This window comes from Oryza brachyantha, chromosome 3 (genome assembly GCF_000231095.2).
Source record: "Oryza brachyantha chromosome 3, ObraRS2, whole genome shotgun sequence".
In the NCBI taxonomy this organism is placed as follows: domain Eukaryota; kingdom Viridiplantae; phylum Streptophyta; class Magnoliopsida; order Poales; family Poaceae; genus Oryza; species Oryza brachyantha.
This window is the reverse complement of record NC_023165.2, coordinates 3,532,171-3,552,056: the sequence shown is the minus strand read 5'-3', so window position 1 is coordinate 3,552,056 and position 19,886 is coordinate 3,532,171. Positions and strand designations below refer to the sequence as shown.

The 19,886-nt window shown below is 43.4% G+C and overlaps 3 protein-coding genes across 3 annotated transcripts; 1 reads left to right on the top strand and 2 right to left on the bottom strand.

Annotated features, from left to right (window-relative positions):
- Positions 1-2,236: 2,236 nt before the first annotated feature.
- On the bottom strand, positions 2,237-3,227 carry LOC102704786 (protein TIFY 11b-like). The gene has a single exon (XM_040522359.1). The coding sequence runs from the start codon at positions 3,016-3,018 to the stop codon at positions 2,440-2,442; it is 579 nt and encodes a 192-aa protein (XP_040378293.1). The 5' UTR covers positions 3,019-3,227; the 3' UTR covers positions 2,237-2,439.
- An 8,681-nt stretch (positions 3,228-11,908) lies between these two features.
- Positions 11,909-13,452, bottom strand: LOC102709909 (protein TIFY 11c-like). The gene is made up of 3 exons (XM_006649438.3): positions 12,934-13,452; positions 12,624-12,826; positions 11,909-12,483 (listed from the first exon to the last, which is right to left on the bottom strand). Exons 1-3 carry the CDS (start codon positions 13,227-13,229, stop codon positions 12,284-12,286), a joined length of 699 nt encoding a protein of 232 aa, XP_006649501.2. The 5' UTR covers positions 13,230-13,452; the 3' UTR covers positions 11,909-12,283.
- A 3,483-nt stretch (positions 13,453-16,935) lies between these two features.
- LOC121053921 (protein TIFY 11a-like) lies at positions 16,936-18,102 on the top strand. Its single transcript, XM_040522467.1, has one exon. It carries the CDS (start codon positions 17,050-17,052, stop codon positions 17,560-17,562), a length of 513 nt encoding a protein of 170 aa, XP_040378401.1. The 5' UTR covers positions 16,936-17,049; the 3' UTR covers positions 17,563-18,102.
- The last annotated feature ends 1,784 nt before the right edge of the window (positions 18,103-19,886 follow it).

The window sequence follows — 19,886 nt, the reverse complement described above, 5'->3', positions numbered from 1 at the left end:
GCAACACAGCTAGCTATAGTCGGGTTTTGGTACAGAAACTACAGGTGTTTCAGCTGCTAGATATTCTTTTGCAGTACTATTGGATGATGACAGTGTCGGTTTTGTCAAGCGTATGGAGCAGTACTGCGTACGTACTGTTCTCAGAGACGAAAAATCATCAGGTCATCGCCCGGACTAAACAGCCATACAGGCAGCAGCCAGCAGCTGGCTGAAGTCGTCGTCGTTTTTTTCAGCCTCTGAATCTCCCTGTCATCGAATTTCCGTTTCTTGATCTTTCAAATGAGGAAGAAAAACAGCTTTGATTCCTCGCAGGAAGCACGAGCAAATTAACGTTGCATCTCCTCCTGCTGCCCATGCGTCTGACCATGTCCAAATTAGCACAGATGGAGTGTATTTTTCCTGCAGGAGGAAGCTGATCTGAACTTGGAAGGAAGCAAGCATTAGCCTGCACATGTTCTTCAGAGAATTTTGACTTTGCAGTCGTCGCGTTGGCTTTGGCTGCTCGTAGGCTTAAGGACGCATGGCTTTGACTTTGGTTTGTGTTCCGCGATGAACAGCTCCAATTAATCGTAAACAGTGCTTCTTGTGGACGAAACACGCACCACCTGTGTCCTTATTATGTCTCGATCGATCTCTGAAGATTTGCAGAGAGATTTTGCCCATCATTAAAGGAGCCCGTGCATGCGACCGTGTCTAGTTAGGCATGCTGCCTAGTTTGACATTTTTAGGGTTAATTTTTCTGGTTTCTTTGCTCCCTAACCGCTGTGTTTTTCTGGCCGGCAAGATCTAATCTTGACTTGTAAGTGTACATCAGTGAAGCTGTCTAACCTTTAATGGGTTCTTTACTTCTTTTCTGTGCATAAATTGGACAATGCCACTATCAACAGTACTTGGTATATAAATCATGGCGGCAGAGCTCCTGCGCTTTCTTCAAAAACAATCATGACAATGATCCATCAAACACAAAGTACTAATCATCGTTGCGTTATTAAACCATAATCGAACACAATAGTAGGTTGTAGCAGAGGTTAGTTTGAACCAAGCTGATTCATAACAACATTTTACGCTCAATTCATTTGATTGTTGGCTTATCAGACACGATCAAAATTTAAAATTTTAAAGCTAATTTTTAGAGTTATTTTTTTATTTTTTCTTCATCCTAGTTTATTTTATGATTGTTGAATTTTCAACCACGAACAATATAAATATTAAAGTTTTACCCACAATTTAATTTCGGTGGCTTGATTTATGTTTTCGGCAATATTATAACCCTTGTCGAAATGTTCAAAAATGGTTTCCGTAGGGTAGGAACATAAAACATATTCACACGTTCCAATAGAGTTTAATTATATAAAAGTTCCAGAAACGTAATTACTCTCCTTATCTACAAAAACCCAAACACGATCCCAAGGCGTGTGGGCACGTACCTGGTGTCGGCAAAACACATCAAGAAACATTCCTGCGTACGAAGAATTTTGTTTTAAAAAAAATGGCGTTCAAATCAGAGTTAGGTGGTCCGTCGATCTCGAGGAGAAAGAAACGTTGTCTGAACTGAAGTCCGAACCGAGCGCGCCCGGGTCGCCGATAGAGACGAGACCACTCGCGAGCTCGCTATCTGGCCACGTGATTTCGGCACGCGCGCGTGGGTGAGCCGGTGGCCATAGAATTTTTTATATACTTTAAACATTTTTATAAATAAATTTATTAATAGATCTTGATGAAAAATGTCGTTGTAAATTTTTTTCAAGGTTTAATAATAAACGTATTTATTAAAAATGTTTAAATTACAAAAAAAAGTACGCGAAGGGATTTTTAGCCGAGCCGAAGCCGGATCGCCCGGTTCACAAGGGACAGACGCAAGCGTCGCGCGTACCGACTGACGCGTACGCGAGCCTCCCGCCACATGCCCCCCCGTTTCATCACGTGTTTGGGCTTCTTTATTTTCAGACCAAGTCCAAGTCCCCTTTTTTTCTGTTTGTGTTGTTGTTGCTTGATCTGAAGCTGTGGTTAGAGATGTACAAGTAATAATTCAATAATCTTTTGGTATTTTGCTCGTTGCAACTGCTTCTCCGTTTCATTTTTTTAATTAACATAAATGCTAATATATATATAAATATATATATGTGTATGTATAATGGTTTACTAATAAATCTAGAAATAACCAAAATATTCTGTAACTGAAACTGAAACAGAGAGAGTATATCATGGAAAAATTAATCGAGAGAGGGAGGTAAAATTTCATGAATCAGCCGTGGTTTGCACGAGAAAGAATAATACAGGTGGGCAAAAAAGGCACAATTTTTTCGATCAATCTCCCTATCGAATTTTACAAAGAGTATATGGAACTCTACATCGCCGGATTATGAGCAACTGATGAGTGAATCAACGTCTAGTTTGTACTGCTCCTCCCGTCACAAGATGCGGCGGCGAGGTCGCGGATCACAGAGCGATGGTGAGGCCGTCGCGGCGCGCGGCGTGTTCGTCGGAGGCGCCGAGACCCAGCCAGGAGGAGGGCTTGTCACCGGAGGCCTTGGTGTCCGCCGCCGGCGACGGCCGGGCGTAGGGCGCCCGCGCACCGAGGCGGTCCTTGCGCTTGGAGAAGAACCGCTGCAGCGAGGCCTTCCTCATGATGGGCATGTCCGCGAGCACGGCTGCGCCCTCCCGCGGGGTGGCCGGGGCGGCCGCCGCCCGCTCGGCGCCGTTGCCGGAGGACGCCATGCGCATCACCTCGGCCGCCTTGTCCGCCGGGAAGTCCTCGAAGATGACCACCCTCCCTCCGTAGAAGATGGTGAGCGGCGCCGTCGCGGGCCCGGCCTCCTCCGCCGCCACCGCGGCGGCTCCCCTCTCCTCCTCGTGAACGACCTCCGCGCCGGGCATCAGGCTGAGCGTCGTCGCCCTCGACGTCGCCGCGACGGCCGCCGCCGCCGCCGCCATCTTCTGCTCCGCCCTGACGTACTGGCTGAGCACCCCGCACGCCACCGCGAACCTCCGGCTCTTCCCCTCCATAGCCGCCGCCATATCACAAAAATATCACTTCTTCTTCGGTCACACCGCTTCACCTCACCCGAACAAACGCGGTTTCTCCTCTTCTTCCTCTTCCTCTTCCTCCTCCTCCTCCTCCTCCTCCTCGGTGAGTTTGCAGTTTGCTGGTTTTCGAGTCGTGGGATTTGACGCTGCGTTTTATAGGGGTGGGGGGAGGAGGGGGTGGGCTGCGATGCGAAGGAAGGAAGGAAGGAAGGGAGGGAGAAGCAAGCGAATTCTTATTCTTTTCGCGAGTATTTTGGCCGAGGGAAACTAGTGGGGGGAGGGGCGTCGTGCGGGTGCGGTGCGGTGCGGTTTTGCACGAAGAACACGTGATTTTTGAGGGGTTTGGGTGGGGTGGGGTTGGGTCGGGTTGGGTTGGGTGGTGCCATGCGGTGGCGCGGCGACAGCGACGGGCGGTGGAACGGTCGATGCGTGCGTGAATGCGTAGCGGGAGCGGAGCGGGGTTGGGGGGTGGTGGTGGCGGGGCCCGGTTTCCCGTTGCTCTCGCCCGCCGCATGTCGACCGGGCTGCCTGTCTCCCGTAGCCCCGTCTCCCTCCACCCACTTGTCAACTTGGGAGTGGTTCGCGTCTAGATTACAACCTCTAATTAGCGCATGGAAAACGCTACGCCTTCTGTTTGTAAGTTTTTTTTTCTTTTGTTGCTGCTGCTGCTTTGGCTCTTGTTTAAGACGAAAAACGATACGGTAAGATTGAGTACGCTGGGGAGACGGGAAAAAGAGAAGGGAGAAAAAGAAGAAGCGGAACTCCTACCGTTTATTATGGGATGGACCATCAATTAGGACAGTAGTAAAATAAAATGTGATTGGTGTGTCAGTTGAGATTTTACGGTGATGAAACTCGGCCCGGCACGAGGTATCTATTTTCGGATGAATGAGCCATGGATTATTTTGTGCTTAGATGGGATCAGTTTATAGTGGTGTTGAGTTGTGCTTCATCCACAGAAAAACACGGTGCATTATGTTTTCTAAAAAGTTAATTTTATATATTTTGAACAATAATTAATCAAACTATAAGTATATTTACTATATAAAAGTTATGCAATAGTCAGTTATATGTATTAGATATAAAGAGGAGAAATAATTGACACAAGCAAAAATATCGTAAATAGTTGTACAAATTATCACAAACCACTATCGGTCTTGTTTGGATAGTGGGTTAGAATGAGCGAGATTGGGACAGAGAAACGAGTGAAGAGGGTGATGAAATGAGATACGAAGAATCATTGGCCATGATTAAAAGATACTCTTAGGAGTTAAGGAAAAGATTGGGAAATCTATTATATATATAAAGTAATAGGAAAAGAAGCTAGCATGTTTACTCTCACGTGCTAGAAAATCCCACATTAATCGAAGGAAAATAAGAGAGAAAAAAAGAAAAGTAAAGATTTTTTTTATCGGACAACTTAAAAACATTAATCGAAGGAAAATAAGAGAAAAAAAAGAAAAGGTAAGGATTTTTTTTTATCGGACAACTTAAAATAAGGAGGTGATTTTTTGGATAAAAAACTATTTTTTTTTGAATCGGACAACTCCTTAAAAAAGGAGTGTGAGATTTTATTGATCGGATAACTCTAAAAAAAGAGCGTGATTCTTTGGATAAAAAACGATTTTTTGGATCGGACAATTCCTAAAAAAGAACATGTTTTTTTGGATTTTTTTTAAAGTGGAATCAGACTAGGAAGTTTTTTTTTAAAAAAAAGGAAAGCTACCTAAACAGTTTGTTATAACCGTGAAAAAGCAAGAGTAAAAGAGAAAAAAAATGACTTTATTTTATTTTTTAAGTGGAATCGGACTAGGACGTTTTTTTAAAAAAGGAAAACTACCTACACAGTTTGTTACAACCGTGGAAAAATAAGAGGAAAAAAGAAAAAAAATACTGCATACGCACGTGGAATTAGACTAGGCATTGTTTTTAAAAAAACTATGTGAAATAAAAGAAAAAAATCATGTTTGTGTGGAATCGGACAAGGATATATTATACATGTATGCTAGAAATTCTAAGATTAATCGAAGAAAAATAAGAGAAAAGATTAATCGAAGAAAATTAAGAAAAAAGATCAATCAGGCGAACATTTGCTATAACAGAAAAGATCACGTTGACAGATCAGATTTTCAATCGGACGAAAGATCGATCGGAGATGAATAACAAAAAGATCAGGTCGTCGGATCATATTTTTATTTTCGCCAAAGATCAATCAGGCGAATATTAGTTATAACAGAAAAGATCAGGTCGACAGATCAGATTTTCAATCGGACGAAAGATCAATCGGAGACGAATTACATAAAAGATCAGGTCGCCAGATCATATTTTTATTTTCGCCGTATGTAACGACAGATCAGATCGATAGCAATTAAAAAAACAGAGAGAAAAGATCAATTGGACATATCAATGTTTCTATAAGAGAAACTAGGACTTAAAAAGCGCACAAAAAAATTGGAAAAGAATCGAAAGCATCAAATGTAAAAGTTTGATCTAAGTTATATCCAAGTTTAAAACTATATTACCACTTTTAGTATTATATTTTACAAAATATAATATAAAACATATTTGATATTATATAAGAAATTTTATAACAAAATTAGCCGCGCAGTCTGCGCGGGCCATGATGCTAGTTCTCGTTATTCAAATAAACCCTCAATGCCAATAAGTCTTATCCTAACAACTTAAGCACTTAATATTTTAGGGAGATGTAAAGCAAAAAAAGAAAAATGGTAATCCAATTGTGTTCTCCCCCAGCAGGAGACCTATATGTAAATATACAACATCAAAAGAGATAAGGCGGTATCCAATAAAAAATGTAAATAATACTCTATAAAACTATGTAATGAGATTGGTCTTTTAGTATGATTACGTAATGTACATGGTAAAAACACAATAATATTATTTAACAGAGGAAGAGTACAAAATCCCTTATCATTTCAATGGACCTAATAACTAGGTATCAGATATATATGGTACACAGATGTACCATGTCTTATCATTTCAGACAATATACCATCTATAGGATTTATGTTTTTTTTTATTAAAAGAGAGCTGGCTATGAGTAAGGCCATGTTCGCCGTGCTGGTTAGTTAACTTGCCCTTCTCGTTTTTCACGCGCATGCTTCTCAAACTGCTCGGTGTATTTTTTAAAAAACTTTCTATAGAAAATTTAAAAATTCATATTAATCTATATTCTATTTTTTTAATAATTAATAATTAATTAATCATGTACTAATCTATTACTAAGTCCGAACTTACCCCCATCGAACGCGGTCTAAGAAGTCAGGGTAAGGTAGGAATAATTTTAAATGAGAGACAGTGAGATAAGTGGTACTCTAAAGTGCTCACTTGTTTGGATGGAAATGCCATACAACATATTTCAAGGATAATTAACCCCAAAAAATTAAAGAAATCATGCAGGTGAGCTTAACGTCGCATGTGCATGTATTTTTCCACTTGATTAATTTTTTGATTGTTTTTTCATCACGAGGTTGGTCGCCGGTTGGTTGTCTGCTGCCCGCTGGCCCGCGTAGTGGTCCATCCATCCTCTGTTTTATTTTCTCTTTTATTATGTTTGCACACCATTGCATGCGATATATATGTATTTACAATTACTTATTTACTCCTACCACACAGTGCGTCGCATTCCATAATTATTAATTAACGTGGACGTAGCACACAATGCTTTATTAGTCAAAGACCTCAAAACGAAAAAAAAAACGAAAGCGAAAACCGTACAATCTCTTCACATTTTTCCTCCCCAACTTGTGCATGTGTATGGTTTAATTTCTTTTGCCATTGCCTGCTCATGAATCACGGGAAAATTCTCACCCCCATCAAAGTCCATTTCAATCCCTTTTATTCTCGTTGCCCTCTTTTGTACACTGTACACGTACTCCACGGCCTCCACACTTATGGATCACGAGGGAGATGAACTGCTCAAGCGAAAGCTTTTTGATAGAGAGATGATACTAGGTTAATTATTGCTACCTTCTTTTCACTTTTTGATTTTGGAGAGTTTTTCACTTAAATTTATTTTCCAGTTTTCGCTTTTGGATCACCAATGATGCGGTTGGTTACATAATGGGTTGGGATAGAGCCAACTCATTTTTAATCCTGTTTGGTTTAGGGATGAGTGAGATATGTTGAACCTTCTTTCAGATTTAGATCCAACGTCCTTCTGAACCGGAGGGATCAACTCATCCTAGGGCGCGCTGAAAGAATACGCAAAAGATTTACGTGTCTATATTTAATGGTGAATTGTTTATTCTATTTATTAATTATGAAATATATGTCCCATTTATTAAATTTATTTTAAATATATTATGGTATATATGTAAAAACAATAAATTTAGATTATTCACATATTAATCCTAATACTTGTAATTTTATTTAAGAGATGGGAGGTAACCTCACCGCCTCATTGTAGAAAGTTAATCACATTTAGGCATCTCACGTCTATCCCTCGAACCAAACTATCTCATATCATTCCTCTAACCAAACAGGAAACAAAGTTTAACTCATCCCTTTAACCAAACCAAAAAATTAGAACAACTCATCCTGCAATTTAGGGATGGATCTGATCTATGATATCTCGTCCACGAACCAATTTTAAGAATACGTATATAAACATTATATTCATAAACTATTTTTTATTTACAAATATATCATATAGAAAAAGCCAAACATTCGCCCCAATCACATTAATCCTGTGCTTAATCAATTGGGGGCGTGTTAGCGTCTCCAAATTAATTCTGGACTAGTACTATACTTGCAGCCGTAGTCTAGTGGTGCGTCATGTGTTGGGGTTAATTTCATCGAAACGGGGAGCAGGACAGCGACGTCGCAGCCCACTTGAAGAGGAGAGAAGAGGAAATGGGAGAGGAGAAATTAATTAAGTTTGCCGCGTGAGGTCGGCGACAACATATGCTGCCGGATTAATTTAGTCACGTGGTTAGCAACGTGCGTGGAATTTATTAAAAAGGGGGAAAAAGAAAAGACACTGCGACGAGACGGTCGACATAAATAATTATTTAAAGAGCAGCAGTTAAGATATTTTTCTTAATACACAGCCAAACACAAACACTCACAACACATCAATATTTAAATATGTTCATAAAACTTATTTTAGTATTAATTAGGTCGGCGTGAACATCTCGATGTCGGTCGATTAAGGGCCACTTTGAATCACATAAATAAAAAAATTAGAGAAATAAAAAAATAGAATTCTGATATGAACGTAAGGGTAAAACAGATGATTACAAAACACAAAGAAGAACATATGAATGACTATTTGATTGGACTAAGAAAAACATAGAAATTTAAGAAGAGATAAAGACTCAAACGATTTTTTTCTAGGAGGTTCTACCTCTGGTTAAATTTCCTCTAAAATTTGTATGGGAAGAGACATTCTATAGGAATTCATAGGATTTTTTAGAGTTCATTCATTTGATTCAAACGGCTTTGTAGAAAAAAATTCCTATGGTAATGAAATACTCTAAAATTTCTATAAATTTCCTTTGAATCAAAGGAGGCCTAACAATAAAAAACTAATTAGTCGTAAATACGGGGACGTATGTGTTTAAGTACATGATTTAAAACTAATAGATATGCTACTTTTTTGTTGCACGGGAAATGAAAAAAAAAATGAGGCAGACAGAGCGAGCAAGTTTCGCTTTCTCGCACCAGCCAGCGCACATGAAGTTTGATCGATTCTCTGGACTCGTCGATGGGTGGTTTATTCGGTGTTTTTTTTCAGTTTTGGTTTTGATCCTGCATCACAGCCGTAATGCCGTATGCAACATGACTTGGAAGTACTTTTGTGTTGACAATTTTGCTGATGCTCGTACAGGTACAGTCGTACTAAATTAATTGGAGTTGCGTATTATTCCTGTGATAGAGAAATGGCACAAGTAAATGGGAATAATTAATTGGAGTCAACCACGCATGTTAATTGCAGTGATCGATCACCACAGGCGCCTCCATGATTCCAGGAGCGCAGCTACGAATTAGTCAGCTGCTAGATCATTATTGAATTAGTCAGATGTTTTTTTCCTCTTTTGTTTTTTTTCTAAGTCCGTGGTCATATTTGTCGAGTCATACAGGCCCCTAATTTTTCAGCAAAGGTCAGCAGAACTCATGTTTCTAGTATCTGGACAGAAATATCACATATCCATTGAATGAGTTTATTAGTAAGGGAAAGAGAAAAGGAGATGCATCCAATTTTCAAGTTGTTATATTTTGTTATGTTGCTATGGACCGTCACAGCTATTTTTTTAGTTCTACTTATGCTTTCAAATTTTAAGTTTTTAGCCTTTAATTTAAAGTTGATTTTAGGATTTTTTTCACTTAAGTTTATTTTTCAATCTTAGATTTTCCATCGCTATGAATATGTATATAAAAATTTTATTTGTAAATATGTCATGTTACTGTTGTCGTGATTACATTTTTGCGATCTGTTAGTATGTTGAGTATTTATCATCCGTGAGATTATACATAACCATGCTTGCTAGTGTACAAACTTAGTATCTTTAGACGCAAAGTACTATAATTTTATACTAAAAATTAATACTATTTTAAGGTCAGTAAAATTTAGCTAGTATACTCAGGCCGTGTTCCTTAGATAGGGTGGAAACTGGCACGAAAAACGTAGCAGTGAATTAATATTAATTAATTAATTGCTATAAAAAACTTTTAAAAAGATTGATATGATTTTTAAAAACAACTTTTTCTATAGATTTTTTTAAAAAAAATATAGTATCATTTAACGGTCCGAGAAGTGTGCACGTAGTATAGTTTGGTAATATGTGCTGGCGGCCTAAGTGTGTTAGACGTAGTCTCTGCCAATTTTTTGTGCCTCGTCACCATCAATAACAAGTAAAACTGGTATACTGGTATACAATCTGTTGCCGTTGGTTTACCACCAAAACCCTTTAATAAAAAGGATTTGAACATTCAAAAGACAACGATATTTTTTTTACCAAACTGATGTTCAAATTATTGGTCATCACAACATCTCGCATCTGGTTGGAAAGGAGGAAACAGGTGGGAAGCTGATACATTGCGGGTGGAGAAATAAGGTGGCTGCCACTGGGGAGACCGAAGACTTGACGACTGAAGCTAGAGACAAGAAGTGCTGCTTCTGTTTAATATTATAGGTTATTAGTTTTATTATAAATCAAACATCTTTAAGATTTAACTAAATCTATAAAGCTATATTAACGTGTACGGACCATGGCACTAAATTAGTTTAATCCAACACATCATTAAATATATTTATGTACTTCCTTCAAGAACGCAAAGCCATTCGTCTCTTAACAACCAGAGTAATACCTAATACCTAATATTTATGCTAGTCACAAGTACATCAGCGAGAAACTAAAGATTCTTACCGCAATTTTTTTTCCTCTGAAACTTGCGAATATTCAGAGCTCCAGCAGAATCTGCAGACGCGCAATGGAATATCGTGGCAAGAGAAGGCTGGTTGAACTTGTTGGCTCTGCATTGTTATCGTTGCACAACTTTATCGTATTAAGAAAGTAACAAAATCAACGCTCAAAATTTTTTATTTTGATATACTTCCTCTATCCTTAAATATTTAACATTGTTAACTTTTTTATACACGTTTAACTACTTGTCTTATTAAAAAATTTACATAATTATTAATTATTTTTATATCATTTTATTTATTGTTAAATATATTTTTATGCACATATATATAGCTTTACATATTTTTTAAAAAAATGAATAAGACGAATAGTTAAACATGTATGAAAAAATCAACGGCGTCAAACATTTAAGGACGGAGGTGGTACAAATTAGCGGAAGATATTAAATTCTACCCTAAAAATATGATACATCTTGATTTTTTTTTCAACGATGGGAAAGTTGCTCCTAAATTTTGCATTCAAAATTTTGAAACCTTCATATATATATATATATATATATAAAATTTCGAGGTACCAGGATTAACGACATTACTCTTGACTACGTGCACGCACGCTAGCTATACTGACCGACCGGTGTTCTCGGTGCCACAATTAAAGACGACACATGTTTATTCCTGGCTTAATTAGTCGGGATCGAGCTTTGAAATGGTAAGCGTGTAGACGCACGCACGCCAAGTCTTGGGAAGACGACGTGTAACGACTACAAATAATACACATGCATGCATGCACGTCTCTGTTTTCTTACTCGTTCCTACTTCCTACCCCCGGCCGGCACATGAAACTTTACACGTATTGCCAGTTTTGTTTAATCAAAAGCCTGTTTATGCTGCACTTGTTCATTTCGAAAATTTGATCCTGTTTTCCCTCGCGTATTTGCATCACAATTCAAATACTATCCCAATAGATATTGTTATCCCACCAGAAAGAGTAACTTTACGGCCATTCATAGTATTCTACTGCCGATATTATTCACCAGTATAATTAAATAGTATTACTTCTGATGTATGTAAAAAAATAAACTCAATCCATTATATTGTTAGACAGTATAAATGCTCTAGATTGATTGTACAACCAGCAGGAAGCATTGAAAAACACGTGCATCGAAAATATGTTTTCCTGTTTATGTAGACTAGTTAAGAAAATTAATATGCATACGACTCAACCATCAAATTACATACGATCCAATTATGTACGACTCAACCATCCGACTTACGTACGATCCAATTAATCAACGGCTGCAGTGTCACTTACTTGACCTTTTTGCCTAATTAATAATTCAATGTTTTAGTCATATGCAGGTAAACAATTAGTTCGTATTTATAGCAGGACTGACAAGTTAAACCGATACAGGAACTTAAATATATCCTATTGATCGTGCCGTAAATATACTTTATTACATACGCATGACACATGACCATGAACAGGATAATTATCACTACCTTTGTTAGCCATTTTATTCGGATTTACAAGCCATAGATCCGACAAGCATCAATCCGTGTGCTTGCATGGATCTTTACATGCAAGATCAGCATGAAAGAATTCTTCAAATAACCAAAGAATTCTCAAACAAACAGATAGGCTGACAGAGTGGTTTAACCAGTCGTAGCTACCCTAGCTAGTAATTCCCCGGAAGCAACCAGCAACTGTTGCAAAATAGTAGAAATGGAGGGGAAAAATGATCAACACACACGCACAGTTCCACACAGACACGTGGAAAATAGTAACCCAGTAGCAGTAATTAATCAAGCCTGCAGTAATTTAATTTTCTTCTTGATCTCCAGCTATCTTCAGCTTCTTCTCCGGCTCGATCACAGGCTGAGAGTGGGGTTCACCTTGAGCCACGACGCGCCATCGTCTTTCTTGGCACGCTTGCTCGACTCCTCCTTCTTCTCCGGCTCCGGCGACGACGACGAGGCCACCGGGGATGGCGGCTGCTCCGACGCGGCGAGCCTGTTCTTCCTCTTCTCCAGGAACCTCTGCAGCGACACCTTCCTCGCGATGGGCATGTCTGCAGAACGGTTCGACACACGGCGCTCATGCTTGTCAGCTGGTGGCGTGTGCGGCGTGGATCGGGTCCGTGAACCTTTGGGTTTTGGCCCGTGTGCATGTGTACGTATGTGTTTGGAGTTGATGCTAGCTAGTAGCTACCTGGTAGGCAAGGCTGCCCCGGCGAAAGATGGCGAGCCGCCGCGGCGGCGCCGGCGTCGTCGTCTGAGACGGGCGCCGTGTCGCGGGAGCCCGCGAACTTCATCAGCTCGTCGGCCTTCTCGGCGGGGAAGTCGTCGAACACCACCACACTCCCGCCGTAGAAGATGGTCAGCTGACTCAGTTGCGCCTTCTCAGTCTCGTTCCTGACAAACAAGAAAAAAAAAAAAGCTCGCAGCTTTAGCATCAAAGCTAACTAGCATAGCTTCCATCGATGAACTCTCGCGCGCTTGTTCAGTTTGCGCGTACGTACCTTTCCCGCGAGTCTTTGATCCCGGCCTGCTGAGGGAAGAGCTCCATGGTCTTGATCTCCTCCGGCGCCTCCTCCTCCTCCACCGCCGCCGCCACACCAACGGCGCCGGCGTCAGCTCCAGCAGTAGCCATGAGGCTCATGGTCACCGCCGGCAAGAATCTGCCGCCTCCGCCGCTGCTCCCGGCGCCACGCTCCTTCATGTACTGCCGCAGCAGGCCACACGTCACCGCAAACCTGCTGCCATTTCCGGCCGCCGTCGCCGCCTTGACCACCTGCCGCTGCTCGCTACCGGCCATGTCGCGCGTACGCAAGGTAGTACGAGAGAAAGAAACCAAAACCAAAAACAAACCAGCTCACATCAAAGCCCACACCCACAGCACAGCACAACACAGCACACTTTTGCTTAAGCTTCCTGCTGCTGCCAAAGAAACGAAACGAGGACGAAACGTTCCGCCTGCCTGCCCGTGCTATATACTACTTACGCCATAGGTGCACAGCTGGAGGGGAGAAATCTCTGTTTCCTTGGGCAGGAAAAGGAAAAGCGGCACGTGAAACGCGAGGTGAGCCGAGCCGAAGCCGGTGGCGCGACGAGCGAGGGACTCGCGGGGAGGGCACCGGCACGCGACGCACGTCTCTCGCTACTTTCGCGGCAGTTCCGGTTGGTTTTGGGGTTTGTTTCGATCGGGCCGTGGCGTACGAATTGGGGAAAGAACACGCTGCGAAAAAATGGGTGGGGGGGGGGGGGGGGGGGGGGGAACTCGGTTAAATTTTTGGTGTGTCTCTTGGCCCGTTAGTTCCCAATTTTTTAAAAATAAAAATTTTAAAAAATATCTCATCGGATATTTAGACATCTAAATAAAGTATTAAATATAGATAAAAAAGAAACTAGTTGCATAGTTATGGTGAAATCATGAGACAAATCTTTTAAGCCTAATTAGCCATGATTAGCCTCAAATGCTACATTAACTTACACATGCTAATGATATATTAATTAGGCTCAAAAGATTTGTCTCGCAATTTCTAGTCAAGCTATAAAATTCGTTTTTTATGTCTGAAAGCTTCTTCTTATATTCAATCAAACGTCCGACGTACCGCGTAAAATGAAAATTTTGCAAACTAAACTGTGCAAACGCTGGCTACGCTACGACGGGCTAGCCAGGCGGCCAGTACGGGGCAGTACGCACGCACGCACGCACATGTGGTTAGGTTTGTGGCCTCATGGTTGGTTCACCGTGTGCGAGAAACGTGTCAAGCTAGTATAACCAGCCCGCCCGCGTGCACGATCTAAAATTAGGTGGGGTGAAAAAGATTTCCTTTTGACTATCTCGGGTGTGTTAAGTGTTTTCTACACCCTCGTTTTCGTCTAAATAATATTGACTGCGACTCACAATTAACGTGCAAAATGGAATAGTCTATAACACTTCTGTAGTATGTGCTAAAAATTAGAACAATCCTATTTTTTTTCCTTGGTTGAAGATGATCCGATAAACAACTCTTAAAAAAAAAGCTCATGTGTATATGTGACTTGATGATTTTGTATGAATTGATTTGAAAAATGAGAATTCCTTGTGTTCATGTGTGTTTTCTCTCTATCGGATCCTAATTTTACTGTCCAACAAATTAGGACGGTACCAAGCGGTATCGAATTTTACTGTCAAACAAATTAGGACGGTACCAAGCGGTATCGTTTCCTAGGCATTGGATCGAATGGATGATAATACACGGTACCAGTGACCTAATAGCGCGGTACCCCAAGCGGTATTGTATCCTAGCCGTTTTGGATCGTGCGGATCGAACGGATGATAATACGCGGTATCAGTGACCTAATAGCGCGGTACCCCGCTCGATGGGTGTGGTACTACTGTTACTGTTGTGAAGAGGGCAATATGAAAATTTCCATTAACTAACATAATAAGCATTGGAGGATTAAAATGGAAAACTTGAAGACATGTAAAACATATAAAGAAGCGAAAAATTCAAACACACATAAGAAATCCTCTCTTCTTTCTTTAGCCCTCCCACGTAAGCAAATTATCCATATGAGCAAGGCATATCCATATGAGAATGTCATGCAAGGCCATATCTCTTTATGTATGTGCTTTGTTTTATCACGGTTTGACAAAAACAGGCGAAAATTGCAATTCCTCACAGAATCTATGCGAAGGATTATTCTCGCCAAGAACTGGTCGACGATAAATTATAGGAAATGCATGACGGCATGGCCAGCCGTTTTTTTTCGATGAATTTTGTACTTGCAAAAGTGCACGTTCTCTTAAAGTCTCAATAGATTACTGCAACCAACAACTGAAAAATCTCTCAGAATGCTAAGGTAAAGAAAGTTCCCTGAAAAAAGCGGTTGACGATTAGAAATCGGAAAAGGGAGGGCAGCGTGAAGCCAATGCCATGCACGAGGCGTGCAAAGGTGGTGGCGCAACTGCAACGCCACTCAAAAACTGTAATTTGGATGAAGAAAATAATAAAAAGTCGAAACGAACACTACGGCAAGTCAGCATGGCATCCTGCGATCGTGGACACGTGTCGCGAATCCAACCATTTTTTTTCGAGCAGAAGCACGTTGCGCGGGCCCACGCGGTGACCGTCCTCCCCGCCGGCCGTCGGTCGCTTACATGTGGGGCCACGGCGCTCCGCAGCAAAAATATACTACTAGTGTCGATCGGTCAGTCACGAGAGACGGCAACATTCGAACGGGGCATGAAGGTTCCTGCTACCTAGGACGCCAGACGACGTTTTCGTCGCGTTGCCGTAGTTGTCGCTTTCGGCGGCTAGAAAAAACACGAGAAGAAAAACTAAGCGAGCTGTAGCATATTGCTAATGCTCACACACGAAGCCAGCGGATCAGTTTGATTAAGCGAGACCTCCAAATAAAAAAAATATTGCTACACTATTATATTACTATACCTGTTTTATAGTATAGCTACATGATAGTATAAAGATAAGGCACTATCTATCATACAATGAGATTTTATTCAGACTCATCGTACTTACTATCGTTAGCAATAGGGAGTGGTTGGGTTATCGCTTTTGCCGCGTTACCCCCCTTAGCCCGGGCCCTTCACCGATGGAGCAGAAAAGGCAAGCCGTGTTGCGTGATCAACCAACGCCAGGTTAGGCCCCCAGCGGGCAGGCGCGCGAGGCCGGCAAGCAGCTAGGCTAAGCCAGCCGGCGTTGCGCGTCGCGATCGCGATCGCGCAGCTGTGTTTTGCTTAGCCGGGTCGGCGTCTTCTCCCAACTCGTGCATCCTCCCCGATGGATGGCCGAACGCCGGCGCGACGAGCCAAACGTGCGGGAACACTTGCTGATTCATTCCGGAAAGATTTTCCGTTCACCCTCCCGATCGACCGAACGGCAGAAGGCAGGGGCGACGAACCAAACGGGGACAACGTGCATTGCTGCTTCCGGCAAAGTGCTCGATGGATTGGCGCGGGCCTCTTCGAGTTAGGCTGCGCGATGCTTGGAATTGCGCGGGTTAGGCCGTGTTCGGCTCGGTTTTTAGGCCTCCCGGGCTCCTCGAATAGAATTGGCACGCACTGTGCGAATCGCGAGAGTTATATTGCCGCATGTGGTGTATACCGTATACGATAATTCTTTCAACTGATTAATCTCTACGCCCAAAAAAAAGATTCGTTGTCATCCGGTTACCGATTCACTTCGGAGTACTATGATAGCACGCAAATCCGAACTTTTTGGTTGAGTTGACACGTATCTAACGGTGGCCGGGCCAGGTGTTGATCGATCGATGTAACAACCAAGAGGAGGCATTATCTCCGGAACGAGGAGATAATCAAAGAGGCGGTTGCCCGTCGTCGCGGAACGGAAAGAAATACCTTTTGAAACAGACGGCGCGCGCGTTTCGCGTCATGCACGCGGCCACGTTTTCCTCACGTCCTCTCCTCTCCTCGTCTCGCGTTGCACTCCACTAACCAACCACACGTTTCTCCCCGTACGTCTTCTATATAGAGCGGTTGAGCTTGAGCCAACTCCACGAACCACCAGGAGTCCATGACGAGCGACACGTTCACAAGCTAGCTACTGATCTCTAGCTCTCCCCGTCTGTGCTCACTCGCCCCCACACCCCCCCCCCTCCCCGTGCTGGCAATGGCGTCGACGGTCCCCGTCACCCGCCGCTTCACCATCGCCTGCGGCCTGCTCAGTCAGTTCGTCAAGGCCAGCTCCCCGCAGCCGTCGTCGTCGTCGACGGCGGCGGCGGCTGGCCTCATGGCCACAGCACCAGCGGCAACGCCTTTCAACGCTGCAGCGGTGCAAGAACCAAGATGCGAGCCGGCCGCGGGCCGGGAGCAGCAGTTCACGATCTTCTACGACGGGAGGGTGGTCGTGATCGACCGGTGCGCGCCGGCCACGGCGGCTGATCTGATCCGCTACGCGGCGGCGGCGCAGGGCACCGCGCCGGAGGCGCCGGCGCCGGCGCTGGTGGACATGCCGATCGCGAGGAAGGCGTCGCTGCAGAGGTTCCTGGCGAAGCGCAAGGACAGGGCCACCGACAACGCGCGGCCGTCGTACGGCCCGCCGGCGAAGAAGGCGAAGGCTCCGGAGGAGAAGCGCGATGACTGGCTCGCGCTGGGGAGCCTAGGAGACATGCACTCGCGCTGATCATCGCCTCGATATCACCTCTGCGATCTGAGACCTCGATTGCCATGACGCCAACTCGTCATCTGGTAGCCAGTGGCCGATCGACTTGGCAGTCTGGCTCACTTTCCATTAACAACTTTGAGTTGGTTTATCATGGAGTAGAATTAAGAGTACGTAATTAGTCTTAGCAGTTACCCTAGTTATTGCGGCATATAAGCACGGTCTCCGCAGGGCAATGTCATTGCCCTGACCCTTGAGTCGGTAGAGGTTTATGGATCTAACGAAGTATGTTGTGTCCTGTTTGGAATTTTTTTCTCCGATTCCTACACGGACTCAATTGATTTTGATATACAAATTTCTTAGTTTATTGTGAAATTCATCTGCGCACATGATGATATGCCCCATGATCTATATACAAGACTCCCTGTATTAATTAATTCTTTCTTGTATTACACATGTGGATCGATCTGTTCCATGGTTTTATTATAGTATAGCACAATGTGAACGAGCTTTGTTGTTATTTATTTATAAAATACCAACAAAACAGGTGGTTGTATTCCTAAATTGTGTGGTGCTATTCATGAGCATTGCCAGCAGCAGCACGGTGCTAATACCAAACAATCATGCAACTCCATTGTTGAACACCACTTGCGACGATAGACAGTGTGCGCTGCTTGCTAATTAATTTAATTCCTGTGCCCAGCTCCAAATCCATCAACTAGGACCAAAGATGTACGCATTAACTTAATCCTAACTCGCGAGATCATGGGCAACATGTTACATGTGCGCGCGGGCCGGCACCTCTCGTGTGTTAACCCACGACTAGATTTCATTGCCCGGTGTGCGAAGCAGATGCACGAGCATATCCGAGCCAACCCGCCTAATGTTCGGCGTCTCCGGCGTCGCGTCCGCGACGCGGCCAAGCCCCCACCCCAACTCTGCATCGTTCACCCGATCGTTTCCCGTGCCTGCCTAACAAACCGGCCCGGCGTGCGCGACGCGACGCAACCCCGTCGATCGATCGCATCACGCGGCAGAAGGAAGCAAGCTCGCGACGTCATTACCCCGGGCCGGCGCGTTCCCCGTGAGAAAACCGACGCACGCACCCGCAACCGCACCCGCCTCACCCCCGACCCGGGCTCCACGCGGTGCGCGGCCGCGGCGAAGTTACGTGCGAGCGGGGTGGGGATCGCGCCTCTCCTGCGAGGGGGGGGGGGGGGGGGGGGGGGGGGGGGAGGGAAAGCGTGTGCCCTCTAATGCCGGAAGTTAGTTGCGACGCGAGGTTCGTGTGAGGACGCGGGTAGCAGCAGTAGAGGAGGAGGAGTAGGAACGGAAATGCGTTGCTCGATCGATAGATGGATGGTGCGTTGAGTACGCGTCGAGTGTCACCATCTGCTGCTGCAGCTTGCCCGGGGCATATCAGGAATCGCTTCGGGAGAGAACGAGAATACGCATTCTTTTTCCCTCTTTGCGAGCGAAAAGCACGGATGTAATGACTCTCTGTGTACGAAATGACAGCACGTAGAATTACTGTAGAAACGAGCACGTTCCAAAATAAAAATAAAAATAAAACACGCATCCTCAAGGTAGCACCTCTGAAGAAGAAGAGTACAATACGAGGCAAACATCCTGTGATTCCCTATTGTACGTGTACGGACGCGCAGCTGGTGCGTACGTAAATAGGCGCCGTGCTGCGTGTGACGCGGCTGTCTCACCGAACGTTGTCCTGTGATAACAAAACCTGATCCCATCGGATGTTCATGTGCTCCCGGTTTTTAGGACAACTCCGCCATACTGTTATACGTAATACCACTCGGTTGGATGATCGAGTCTGAACTCGTGAGTCGTGACTCGAGCCCCCCTTGGTTCCCGTGGACTTCACATTGGAGACCCAGCTGGCGAACACGCGTTCCGACATCCGTTTGGCGCCGTGACGCGGGGCACGAGATGCGTCTCGTCATAGTATTTCGGCTACGTTTCTTTTTTTTTTTGATTTTTCTCACCTTTTTGCTTGTTTTTACACGCATATTTTTCAAACTACTAAACAATTTATTTTTATTTTTGCAAAATATTACTTAGCGTTGGTTAACTCCCTTGCTTGTACTTAGACTATATTTTTCGGGTCAACTTATTTTTAGTTGTTTTCCTTGGTTTTTACGCATGCTTTGTAAACTGCTAAACGATACGTTTTCGTAAAAAGTTATATGTAAAAAGGTTCGTTATCTCATATTTATAAATAGATATTTAACTTTACACCGGGAAAAAACACAATTACATAAATAACTATAATTAACATCTAATAATTCTACATCTCTCATGTTCCAAAACACACCTAGCAGTAGCAC

Bases quoted from the DNA above. Each gene is read 5' to 3' on its own strand.
- LOC102704786 (XM_040522359.1), bottom strand. From the start codon at position 3,018: ATGGCGGCGGCTATGGAGGGGAAGAGCCGGAGGTTCGCGGTGGCGTGC.
- LOC102709909 (XM_006649438.3), bottom strand. From the start codon at position 13,229: ATGGCCGGTAGCGAGCAGCGGCAGGTGGTCAAGGCGGCGACGGCGGCC. The intron at 12,827-12,933 runs GTACGTACGCGC...CTTGTTTGTCAG, and splicing joins ATCAAAGACTCGCGGGAAAG to GAACGAGACTGAGAAGGCGC. The intron at 12,484-12,623 runs GTAGCTACTAGC...ACCGTTCTGCAG, and splicing joins GGGGCAGCCTTGCCTACCAG to ACATGCCCATCGCGAGGAAG.
- LOC121053921 (XM_040522467.1), top strand. From the start codon at position 17,050: ATGGCGTCGACGGTCCCCGTCACCCGCCGCTTCACCATCGCCTGCGGC.